Consider the following 13,650-nt stretch of genomic DNA (forward strand, 5'->3'; position numbering starts at 1 on the left):
GCAATGAAAAAATTTGCTTCTTAAACGTATACAAATTCCTATTGCTTCCTGGTCTGTCGGAAAAAGGATTTCCAGCAAACTATATGTGTTCGCCATTGCGGTTACGCCTTGCGAGATAACACGGTAACCGGCAGCCCTATTCACGTCAAAATATCACAAAACAACGTCCGTGTCGCTGCTTACAGTATCAAGCCCATCAGTTAAGCTAGACCGGTTTCATACGATGAATGTCAATTTCGTATAGTTCAAACACGTTCGTTACCTTCAAACACGCGAGTCAAGATTGTTTCCGCTGTATAGGGTGCGTATATTTGCCTGCGATCAATTCCAAATTTCAGTTGCTTGCTTTGCGGGGAATCGAAGCGAAGAATTGCTCAAGGCAGTTAAACTCAGTGTTTGTTTGCGGTGCAAACACCGCCTTGATGTGCATTGGACGAATCCATTATTTTAAACCAGATTTAAATCCATTTCAACACCACTTTATCTATCGTCGAGTGTGTATAAATCGTCCTATTTATTGTCCAAATTATATTCAATCGTCGGTAAAACGTATCCTGCACGCGCCAGTGTCCCAATTTAACATTCCCGACGGTCGGTCATATCTTAAAAATAGTCTTTAAAATTACCGCAAGTAGCATTCCAGGCTTTGCCCATTATATATAGGACATGTCCAGCTCTGCCATCTGTAAATACCGTGGTATTACATCCCTTTCCATAACTTTCTGTCCACGTTGTTGGAGAGTCAGCAAACGGAATCTAATAGCTTTACATATGAAGAAGCTTTAGCAAATATTTGCCATCGGTCGTTTCAATATTCATTGCTTTTTGTGGTCCACCAAACGCAGTATGTTGTTTGGATTTAATGCCACAGAGAAATAATTTGTAACTTGCACTACGACCAGACGTTATGTCATATGTGTGTAATACATATTCTTGTATTATATTATAATATCCGTTGTCATATAAAGCATGCCAAAATGAGTCGTGCCCTTCGCCTTCATTCACAAGTCGAATTTCGAACTTGGCATTATCGTGCATAGCATTCCACTCCCACTGCCTTGCTGTACGCATTATGAATAATGCAGGCCTCTCACGTGACCCCCACTTCACTTTATCGGTGACGTAACTTGATGTGAGATCGATGCTCAACAACAATAGACCAAACGAAACGTTTTTTCTTGTTCCAACTGTGTCATAATGTACAATAATGAATTCGGGCTAAATTGGCAGCCAAAAACCGTCACATTTTACTAGGTTTTTAGTTGATTTGATATAATATAAATATTAAATACAATATGTATGAAGCTACACAGTAAAAACAGTCACATTTAATTCGTGTTTTATCGCTATCCAATGCCAGTTTAAACGCCCTTTACGCTAGTTCCTAATACGATCTGACAGAGTGTAATTTTGTTCTCCCAGAATTTTATGGTGTTAATTGTTAAGATACCTTAAAAGCTCCCTGTGTTTTGTTTCTTGTGTGGCTTTACCGTTCATTATTCACCCTTTGACTTAGATAAGAAGGTCACGTAATGATAAGTTGTCTGATCGTGGAAATCCCAGGCCTTAACTGAAGTCAACGTTAAAGATAGATCCTTAAATTTTTAAGATTCCAACTTTGTATACATTCATGTTTCGCAAAAGTAACTCCAATTACGCTAGCGTTACTAAGTATAAAACACAATTACGTTCGGTAATTGTTATTCTGTAAGGAACAAATTGCTTGCCGTATTTTTTTATGAAGTTTTAAATTCGTAAGGCGCTGTTTTTTAATATTAATGGCAGAACAAAATGTTTGTCGAAATTTGCAATTCGACAAAAAATGTTGTAAACTAGTACAATCGTTTAGTTTGATAAGCCGTGTGTGCGTTTTATTATTTCAAACTCCCGGCTGTGTTGTGGTGACGACGAATACGATCCCATAAGCCATAAACTTCAATTCAAGACGATTCAAAATTCGTTCCCGAAGCTGTAACACAGCACTTGTTTACCTCGGCACTGAAGCGTAAAACGTGCACAACTCAATACACCTGACCACAAGAAAAGAAGTTATCCGAGTGCGACTAACTGTCGGTTCAAGTGCATTTTAGAAACATAGTACTAATAGATAATATGAAAGCAATTGAAGTACACAATGTTAATGCATTAAAACGATTAAAATATCGCTTTCTGAATGGACATCACGTGTTTGGACAGCTTTTATCATATATTTTAGTAATGCACGGTGCACGTATTTGAACGCTAAAGGAAGATTTAAACAATAGACAGCGATTGGATGCATTCATTTATTGTTAATTCGAAATTCCAAACACCGAAGTAGTGAAGTACACTTTAACAATGGTTTAAGTATGCTGTATGTAAGGATTCTTGTGTTAAACGCCAAGCAACGCCGTCTACAACATTACTCCAGCCCCAAGAGAGACACTCCGAAACTATGTATTGAATCACCATCAGCGTGGAATGCCTGAAATATTGATGAATGCGTGTCGACAAACTGCTATGGATCATTTGCTCGTGCGTGCATAGGCGATACTCTCGCCATAGGCATAGCGCAATAACGAAACCGGCCTGATATCTGAGCTCTGAGGTATTGGAAAACAATTGGATAAATATAATCGGCCAAGACCTTTCAAGCTGTTTTGCTTTGAAGATTCTTTTAAGCCGTTCGAAATCTTTACAAAGCCACGAATCCGTGCAGCTGTTAGCACCAAATAATCTCGAATCTCGATCAGGCATTTTGTTCGCAAACAAAACCATCTAATGTAGCCCGCAATTCCTACCGAGCTACCGTTATAGCAACCTTCATTTCCAAATTAAATTATTAAATACGCGACGTGACGAATGTTTATCGTTCGTTTTAAGTCATATATAGCCAGTTGCCAGCGAGTTTGCCGTAATTGAATTAGCTTGGTTTGTCTGGAAGTAGAGTGTTGATTTTGTGCGTAACTCCTATAAACACCAATCCACCGTTCAATTTAAACAGTCGCGTATTATAACTAACGTCATGCAAAATGCCACTCAAGCGTATACGGTGCAGTCTAAGCAGCAATCTCGTTTCAAACTATTGAAACACTCCAGTTGGGCGGCCATTCTAGTTTTGAACTTAGTTGAACTCGCGTGTATTATGACGTGTCAATCCATCGAGTCCACAGTTGCTAAAGCGTTGTTAAAACTTTCCCAGTGTATATATATAAAGGCTTTGTTTTGGCATGTATTCAAACACTTTAATATATATTTCAGTTTAATAATGAGAACTTTCCTATAAAATGCATTTAACAGCTTTTATTTGAAGACTGTTTTCCCAGAATGAAACCCTTTTAATAGCATTACAATTACACATTGACATTATATTATAATATTCCTGTCACAGTTGCCATACAATAAGGTGATATGGTTCATGATAGTAATATAATAGTAAATCTAATAAAACTAGTTACACCTCCCTAGAGAACAACATTATTTACAGCAGTTGGCATTTCTGTTTCTTAACCAGGCCAGCAAAGCAATGCTTCTTCAGTTACTGCTCCATTAATTAAAAAGGCCAATTAGATTCCTTTGTTTACCACTATTATTTTTTTTGTAGTTGGCCTAGTTTTGTTGATTTACAAATGTTTTGTTGACCATGGGTAATGTTTAATGTTTATTGGTGATATAAATGTTTGTTTCTGTAATGGATTATGTATGCATCTGCATGGCTGTATTGGGTAATGGTTTAACTATATTAGAAGTATTATATAGCTTATAATATAGGTCATGTTACAAAAGAATTATTATATATAACCCTTTTCCTTCCTATGGCTACATCATCAAGTTTGTCTGAGGTCAATAAGTCAATGTTTGCTAATAAAGCAGCTAACACCTCTTTAAGTGATAACTACAGTACTAACATGTTGGCTTATACAATAAATAACAGCTGGTTAATCAGCTCTGCTTAGCGCCGCCGCTTCCATGCAAAAAACTGTCAAGTTCTAAAGCTTACTTACAAGTTACAATGCTCTTAGCAGTGCAAACTACTAGTATTACTGTGGAAAAAGCGCTGAAATATTATATTGTAATTGTGCGTCATGTTGTGTGTGAACTTTGCCATTATCCAATTTACTGGAATGGCTTACTATGGGAACATTTTTAATATTTTCAAATTTCAGGAGCAGGAATCGAGTACTATCTTAGATAAGGAAGGAAATATTGAAACCACAACAACCTATCATGTAGTAAAAGGTGAACCGAGCACAACTTACCAAACAGTGAGTAGCTTTGAGTGACACCTCAGTTTAAAGGTGGTTTTTCTTACAAATTAAGTTCATTTAGATCCAAGTTTCGAATCAGCAAATTCTTGGAAACGATTCTTCGACTGTGCGTCAGTTTCACACGCAAACCACCACTGTTAGGCAGCAAAGAGTTATCACAGAGCAAGTTTTGGTTAAACAAGGTGAAATAACGAAGGTTGTTCATCGATCTGGGTCAACTTCCACATCTAGTGCCGTTTCGCTGGATCCAAATCAAACTCAGGTGAGTGAGATATACAGTGGCACAGCCAGGAGACTTATTTTTATTCATGTCCTTTTTGTTTAAATTTTTCTGAAGTGGTAATTTGAATTCTATTTTGGTCTTGTCAAAGGCATTTATTTAAATAACATCTACACACATGAGTTGACTATCTTTAAGATTACATATTAAGCTGTTGCTATTCTTTTTTAATGGCGGTATTGAATATTATGCTTCAAATAATTACCCACGAGGTTACACGAGTGGTAAATATTAAGCAGACATGAGGTGTAAGAAACAGAAAACCTATGTTACAAATTAATGACTGTCATTGCTCTGCCATGCGACTATAAATAAATTACATTCTTTTATTCCGATATGTCTTAAAACCTGAATAGAAACTTTGTATTTTTATCAGAAGTCCTTGTACGCTGATCGTCTGGATAACGAGGCTGTACTGAAGTGCCAATCAAGTCCAGATAACTTTAACAACAACCTAGCTGTAAGTGTAGAAGCAGAGGAGCAATCAACCATGGCAGGAGAAGTTCATCATGGAAGAAAATTTGAGATCACCTCTGCTCATGCTGCAGTGTAAGATTACCAAATTGTTTTACGATAATTGGTTTGCTATTTGTTTCAAATATGTATTGTGTTTTTTTGTTGTAAAAATACACACACACATATATATTTATTATTGGTTTATTTTTAATTGTGAGTTACTCTGGAAATTATTTGTAACAGTTTACGTCCCTGTACAGTGTTCAACTTATCTGAATTTTATTGTTTAGTAAGATTGTTGTTGCGTTCAACATGTACCTGGTCTGAAGCTTAAGAAATGCTTAACAAATATACATAAAATTGCTGGCCTAAATAATGGTTTTAAAATGTCAATCTTTTCAAAAAATATTTTTTCTAATCTGATCATTCAGCCAACCAGCAGTCCAAAGAACATCTACAACAGACAACGGAGAAGATGAGAGTTACGACATGGAAGAGTTCATCGATAAACGCTGGGAAGATGTGGAATTTGAAGAAGAGGAGACGGATCTCGATAACAGCTCTGCCCGCCTCTTTGAGCGATCCAGGATAAAGGCTCTTGCAGGTGTGTTGTATGTACAAGTTTTCGATTGGTTGTATATAGTAGAGTGGGAGAAGATGGACCCCTTCATTCTATTTCTGAGTTTTTCTTGTCCCATTTAGTAGTAAACAAAGATCATTCAAGGAATTATACAATCGTATCCGTATGACTTATACATAAAAAATTTGGATAATATGTGCTAAAGGTGTCTTGTCTTCTCCCATGCTACGATATAAGAGTTGTATGTGATTTTCGTCAGTATTATTTGATGTATATTGCTCTTTATCCTGTTGTTTCATGGAACACCCCTTTGTGTGCTTAGTACTTATAACCACTTAACACTGGGACAACTGAATTGACAGCAGTCACTGTTAGCGTTTCAATCTCTTCAGTCAAGTGTATGAAAAGTCGAATATGAAATAATATTTTATTATACCTAAGATGAAATATACAGTTTGTTGTAGTTTAAAATAGTCAGCATTAATTTTGTACTTCCATGCGCATCAATTTTTTGTAGTTGATCATAAATTGTTAATAAGCAAATGCTGCCTTTGAATCTGTATTCATTGAATTATTGATGTATTTTGGATTAGCTTGTTAGAAAGGTCTATACCGTACTGATGTTAGCTCTAATTCAAGCACCTAACATAATCAGTTTTGATTGCTACTTGTATAACCAACTTGCAGGAAGTAATTCTAAAGAATATTAGTCTATTGTAATTAAATCATCGTTAGTCTGCACCTGCTGGGAGTCTAAATTGGTTTTTATTCTATAAAGGGCTATATACATAATAAGCAGCTATGAGCAAAATGGCATGTCACTGAGATTACAGACGATCTATATTTAATACAATAATTGTACAGCGTAGTTTGAAATATATTTCAAGCCTAAATACACATACAAACTGTTAGCTGCATAAAATACGAATCTTCCGCTCAAATACTAAAGTGTGTAATACTAAAACGTTTATTCAATTGTGGTATACATGATTACATATGTTCTGTTATTTTTGTAATGGTATTGACCATTATGCCTAAAATCTCAGTGGTGCTATAATTAGAACCAAATAAGTAATAGCACAGCTCTATAATTTAACTGACTCAACAAAACATGGTGTAGGTAAGCGTACTTGACTACCGTATACTTCAGTGGTTATTTAAGTGTATAATTACACAAGTAGACTTGATTTACACTTGACCACATACGGTCTAGTGCCTCTGTGTCGTATTTAATTACCAAGAATATGCTGCGTTTTTTCGTAACCGCTAGATGTCAGTACAGATCAACAAGTTCTTCACGTCTCGACTGTCCAAAGTGCATCGTTTTTTTTTCGTTGCTTAAATTGTATGTAGTACTAGTACTAGTACATGTACCCATATTGATCGATTTATTTTCGCTTGACTTAATTCGCATATTCCCGTTAATATTTTCCGCTTGCCGATTCACCAACACACGCAGCCTGCAGAGTGTATCTTTGTTTACTTTGCTATTGTTTGAAAACCGCTCTTATCGAGTAACCAGTTATCGAGCACCGAAGTTAATGATTAAAACTTAATGCCCAACCCGACAGAATAGGCGTCTTAATTGAGGAGCCATAACACGTAATATAGTTCCAACATACGCCGTGAATAATAATGGCACCTGCGACAGGCGAGCTTAGTGATAGAAAGTTGTGGTTTATTGATTGAAAAAAAAGCGTCCACAAAGGGCTGTTATTGCAGTGTTTGAGTTTTTACAGCACGTAGCAGTGGAAAAGTGTTTTGTGATATAGCACAGGCAGTCGTAAATTTTATTTAAAAATGATAATTTACTGGATTGCCTAGTAAAAGCAGTGAATGATAGCAGCATGTATATACCTGTAGCTTTCAAGCTATTTTATTGGTTCTGTTCCTAATATATTATTTCAGCTTTAAAAAAATCGCAACGCTGTGGGCAAGATGTGTTAAACCGTGGTAATAATTAACGTCAGAGATCTTCCAATTAGCGGAAAAGATCGCAAACATCGACCCTGTATACACAGTTACTGCTCTGCGGTCGTATCCACGTACAGTTCTCATGCTCCGGAGTGTAATTGTCAGTATTGTGCAGCTCGCTCTTCGTGCTAGCTTGGTCCAGGAGTCCAGGAGCAAAGTCTGAATTTAATTATGCGTCTCTCAGTTAAGTAGTGAGTTTTTATGGGCGCTTGGAAATAGGAGAAAATGATTTTACAGTTTTACCGTAAACGCTATCACTGCGTAAATCCGACCACCTCACACCGGAATATCGTCATACGACCTAGTTGTGTATTTTACAGTCGATTTTATTTCGTTTCTGGCAACGACGTGTGTTTCGGCCACAGCATATCAATTGTCACTATTTGTACACCGCTCTGTTTCCGAGGACAATCAATATTTCGATCTGTCGCGAGTCTCCCAAAGTGGCCGTTCACTGAAATGGTAGGAATATCGAACTATTGGAACGTGCTGGACCCTCCGTCCGCTTTTAGTTTGGAATCCTAAATACGCTTTCTCCCACTAGCTTCTGTGTTCATTCACTACACCCAAAATCGGCGCAAAAGTAAAGTGGTTTACACCACAACAGTGAATCGAACCACAGTGACGTGCCACCTTTTGTTGCCGCGTTTTTTTCGTATAGGTCACGCTACGTGCGCTTGAATAAGTCAATCACCAACGCGGAGCACGATACGTGAACGGGTGCTTTGTAATTACGTTTACCGGCTCTGTACAGTCGCGTACAACAGGTGTGTCAGGTATAAGCCACAAATACAGCATAGCCACTCCAGCGTTTTTTTTGCCAGAAAAAAGTTTTTGTTGACGAATCGCTTACCAAATTCAGGATAGCAAGTCGTTCTTATATTTGTTAACATGAGGGTTTTACTACAGGAAAGATTGCGTTTTTTTCGTGATTAAAATTTATTTTATTTTTCACCAACCTATATCCATATCGTATGATTCGTATACACTGTATCGTATAGCCTACGCTAGATACTGTAAACTATACAGTGTCTGAAATCAGGCACATGGAACGTTTTCCAATTTTCCATCTCCTGAAACAGAAAACGGAATTAATCCCCTTTTAAAATAAAACCAACGTCGCCACCGTTATTCTATATCCCTCGCATGTTGAAAAGTAATATACGGGCAAATGCATGGTTCTGCGCAATTTGCCATTACGATACACATGTGTTAATTTAAAAATCCAGTTGGTTTAGCGCCGGAAATGGGTTTTACCAAAATTGTAGTATACAGCATGCGATACTGGGCATCAGCATCTTTAGTACTCGGCATAAAACCGGCAATCAATAACCTTTTGGTCTTACACTGAGATTACACCTATGATGAAATTTCATTTGAGATTACCTGCGTCGTCGGTATGTCTGGTGCATTTTATTCGAAGCCTCGTAGAGCAAAACTCTTTTCATCCACCCTACAAAGCTCAGGCCCGACTTAAACTTTATCTTTCCATCGATGAATCGTTTAAATACCGCAGAGTCTGGACAAATGCCCGGTGTAAATAAACCCAACAACGTTCCACCACAGTAGCTTTGCAATCGCAATGCACCCATTGTTGCTTCGAGTACTGTGTGCTGGGATAAGCAACAACACAGAAATTCAACTATTTTGCTCCCAGCTTCTATTTGTTTTGTGCTCTGCCTATTGTCCCGCGAAGGTGTCGCCGTCGTACCCTTTGTCGCTAATTTCGTGCGTGTGTGCCGGCACCCTGCTCGCCTGTGTACGTTTCGTAGCGCGCCCTTCGATTTGTGATCGATTCTTTCGTTAATACCGCTGCCTAACAACACCAGTAACCAGTTGTAAAGCTATGCGGTCTCTTAAACCGTCGAGTGTCATTTTTAGACTCAGTTTCAGATGCATTATCTTTTATTTAGGACAGGTACGTTATGTTTGTTGTTAATCTATTATTCAAGCTCGTAGTTAATTGTCAGCATAATATAGTGCGTCTTAGGAGAGCATGTTCATTTCCAAGTACAAAGTATAGTTACCATGGGTTCTTCCTGTGTGGGTACTTGTGGAACCACTGAGTGTTTTGATAAATTAGCTTTCGGCGCTATATTGGCCAACGTAGTCGCCTGTAATTAAACTTCTACAACGCCTTACCCATTGCTAGGTTATTGCAGTTGCATATAAGAGTAGTGATTCTAACCCAGCCAATGGTACTTCGGCGCGAGTGGTTAAGCATAGACAAGAGTAGAACACGGCTGCTCAGCTTGCACTTGAGTAGCTCTTCGCTGCCTCGCCGTTTCGTTCTCAGTTTCCATGATCAAGGCCCTCTGACCGACCACACAGGCGTTACATAAAATAAAACGTTCGAAGCGGATTTTAAACATAACGAAACATATGCCGCAGTTTTGTGTTACGGAAGTGAACAAGTGTAATCTGTATTATTACGTTGTTCACCTGCCTTGAGGTATCGCATTTACCGGCGTCCAAAAAAATGCGAAAAATTTTACTCAACGCTAAAAATTCCCGCGTATACAGGCAGTGTTTAAACAACTTTGTTGTGATAGCTCTCCCCACCATTGCCCACTCTACTTTGTAGGCACGATGCACCCACTTTTATAAACTTTCCCAGATTACTGACATAGCCCTGTCATTACTAGTGTAACTATTGTCACTGACCGTTTTTGAGTTTTAAGCATAAGTCCTAACAATTACGTGTTCTAGCTTTCCCGTAAGTCTAGTATAATGCTTGGTGATCTGGATTTAAAGAACTGTATTTTACCTGCAAAGAAATACTAAGGATTTCGGATTTTACCATCGGACATATAACGCATCATCATGTCAAGAAGAGATTCTTCCATCCGATCAATCTCTTCCTCCGGGGATGACGATAGTGCCCCAACATCACCCCGAAGATCAAGTTTCAGCAACCCCACCCGACCCCGTAGCGGTAGTCACGTGTTTGTGGACCCCGGGACAGCCACATACAACTACGCGGCGGCTGACGGTCGTATAAAACAACTCAAAGGTAAACAAAGGGATGTCAGTTGTCAGACAGGAGTGTTCTTCCCGACCACAGAACCGAATCGAATACACGAGTGCCTGTTTGCCTTGTAGAAAGCAATACATATAGGTAGTACGGCAGCTTTAAAGTTGCCAATGTCTGAAAATACCCTTACGATTGAATCTACGGATTTGATTGTAAAACGGATATAAACTATGCCTCATTTCGTATACATGTATTACGTCTTAAACTGAGAACGAGTAGGGACAAAGCAGTTTAAACCGGTCTCGGTCACGTACGATGTATATTCACTCTCCTATCGTTGATCAATTTATTAATCCCTTTGGTCGAGATTGAATTAATCGCCCTTGATAATTAACAGCAAGCCCGTTCGTAGAACGTTCCTGATTGAACTCTACATTGATTTAATCAGGGCGTTACGTGTTTTGCGTAGTCAGAATTTAAACTACACATATGACGAAGTTGTATGCGAAAATGTTCACTGCTGAATATAATTTCAATTAACACAAATTGTAAACAGTAGCAGTGTGGGTATATTTTGTAATCAGCGCAATATATATTTCGTATTTTGAAAGTTGCGTCAGACAGAGCGATTACAAAACACACAGCATCGATTTTGGCCACGTTTTAACATTGGGAAAGAACAGCTCGTTTCGTCACGTTATCGCGCTGATATTAGAGTGTTTGCTCTGGTTAATAAGTAACAGCCGACGACAATAGACTGGGCGACCCTTACCCCAACAGATGACGTAATACTTGCTTTTCGGCGGGAATTATACCGCCTGGTTTAGGCAGTCGTTTATAATTTAAACATATACCTTATTCCCGCACCTGTGCAGGAGCTAATGTAATCAATTACGTTTAAATTTGTGACGTACTAATTGTCGCCGATTAATCTTCATAGTGAAAGGCGTTTATATTGACAGAACAACTAATTGGTTGTAAAGATACTGAATTATGCATGGCTACTTAACTGCCGAATTTACTGCATACTATAAAACGTGATTAGGCCATAATATATGAACTGCTCTTTTATGTCCCCCACGTAAGTGACCATACAAAGAAAAAAGTTTTATAGTTGTTTACTGGTAAAAACAATGTAGAAATCTGTGAGATATATTAACCTGTATCACGACATGACTTGAAATGATAGAAAGTTACATTAGTTGTATGCAGATATGTTAATGTGTTCCATCCAAAAACTAAATTGCTTCAATCTTTACATTTATGAAGTGTTTGCCATTGTTTAACATTGTACAAGTGTTGTTATATGAGGTGAGGCTCCTAAGCTGGATAAGTAGAACAAACAAGAGAGGAAATCACAATCCAATTAAGTTAGTTACGCTGCGTGTCTGTATCACAGAATCACCACCCTTCATTGGAGCATAATGACTGTGGTTTTAAATGACAATTGTATCCATTTTTCTTCCTTACACCAACTGCCACCACACCCCCATTATTATCACTGGTGTAGTTTTACATGACAATACATCACAACCTTTGTAACTCCAGCTTAAAACACTGGTCTGTCTTACAGTTATTTATTGTTCTTTAAATTGTTACATTCTGCTTCTTGGAACAAAGCAGTGTATGTTTACACGATATAACACATGTAAAGCATATCTTAACCATAGGTTCAAATGTCCTTTAGTGTCATATGTCCATCATGTTATGCTCTTTCCTTTCAGATGAGCGAGAAGCCGTACAAAAGAAGACTTTTACTAAATGGGTCAACTCTCATCTAGTGAGAGTCTCATGCCGCATCCAGGATCTATACATGGACCTCCGAGATGGAAGATCCCTCATCAAACTCCTTGAGATCCTCTCAGGAGAACGACTTGTGAGTTCTATAAACCTAGTCTCTTTCATGCCATGTATATCTCCACACAACCCACCTTTTTAAATTATGCATGCCCCTATCCCCATATTTTGTCTTCAATCATGTATAGCCCAATGCATTACTATTTTACAAGAATATATACATAGTCCAGTACATGTAAAGTCCAATTCATTATAATACAAAGATACTTACATAGCCTAATACATGTAAAGACCAAATTATTATAATACCTATAGTACAGCTCAATGCATTAAAATACATAGGTAGCTCAAATGCTCAATGCATTATCAATACATGTATACTGTATAGGATAGCCCAATGGTTTTTAATACATTCTTTTCCATTTAGCCTAAACCCACTCGCGGCAAGATGCGAATCCACTGCCTTGAAAACACAGGCAAAGCTCTACAGTTTCTTAAAAGTAAGAAGGTTCACCTTGAGAACATGGGATCACATGATATCGTCGACGGCAACCACCGACTTATTCTTGGTTTGATTTGGACAATTATTCTAAGATTCCAGGTTTGTGAAAAACTAAATCTAGTTTAATCTCTAGTTTACTAAAAGCTACTATAGTGGTTTTATATGCCTTGGCCAAGCTGTAAAGCTACTATTGTGGTTTTATCTGCCAAAGAGCCAAGCTGTATACCTATCACTAAAAATACATATTTTCTTTTTTTAGTCCAGAGATTTTTACCAAGTGGTTTAAAATTCACCTGAAACGGCCAAACTTCTTGGCAAAGTCTTAAAAATGTGGACCACCTTTTTACAAAGTTTGGTTTGCAAAAAAAAAATGAAACTTTTATCTTACAGATTCAAGACATCAGCGTAGAAACTGAGGACAACAGAGAGACTCGCTCTGCTAAAGATGCTTTGCTTCTATGGTGCCAGATGAAAACAGCTGGTTATGCAAATGTTAATGTTCATAACTTTAATACAAGCTGGAGGGATGGACTTGCTTTCAATGCAATCATCCATAAGCATCGGTATGCCTTGTATATAATGTGCAAGTTTGTGTCAGAAATGTGTACAGTGTGGGTGTCATGGAACCTGGGTATTTGTGCATTTAGTCTATTATCTCAAAACCAAGTAAAGCTGACTTATTGTAATTAAGACTACAATCCAGTACAAAAACTCTGTTATATAGAATTACGTTATATGGTGCCCAACACTCTGTACTTCGAAGTGGGTGTGGGATCTGTTGTTGTAATGGATGTATTCATGTAAGTTTGTGGATAAAGTATATGGTATCTGACCAATAAC

General features: G+C 37.9%; 1 protein-coding gene across 7 annotated transcripts in view; it reads left to right on the forward strand.

Annotated features, from left to right (window-relative positions):
- Positions 1–13,650, forward strand: part of LOC100183466 (spectrin beta chain, non-erythrocytic 1) — a 37,869-nt gene that overhangs the window by 1,384 nt on the left and 22,835 nt on the right. For 4 of the 7 annotated variants that reach the window (XM_018811258.2, XM_026833685.1, XM_018811261.2 and 1 more), the window contains 7 exons: positions 4,146–4,244; positions 4,309–4,509; positions 4,904–5,076; positions 5,415–5,587; positions 12,236–12,387; positions 12,736–12,909; positions 13,201–13,373. In XM_018811258.2, the coding sequence (XP_018666803.1) occupies positions 4,146–4,244; positions 4,309–4,509; positions 4,904–5,076; positions 5,415–5,587; positions 12,236–12,387; positions 12,736–12,909; positions 13,201–13,373 (1,145 nt within the window). Of the gene's footprint in view, positions 1–4,145; positions 4,245–4,308; positions 4,510–4,903; positions 5,077–5,414; positions 5,588–10,226; positions 10,551–12,235; positions 12,388–12,735; positions 12,910–13,200; positions 13,374–13,650 lie in introns of those variants that run through there. The other 3 variants (XM_026833684.1, XM_026833686.1, XM_026833687.1) reach the window with 3 other exon arrangements.

Source organism: Ciona intestinalis, chromosome 3 (genome assembly GCF_000224145.3).
Source record: "Ciona intestinalis chromosome 3, KH, whole genome shotgun sequence".
NCBI lineage: Eukaryota > Metazoa > Chordata > Ascidiacea > Phlebobranchia > Cionidae > Ciona > Ciona intestinalis.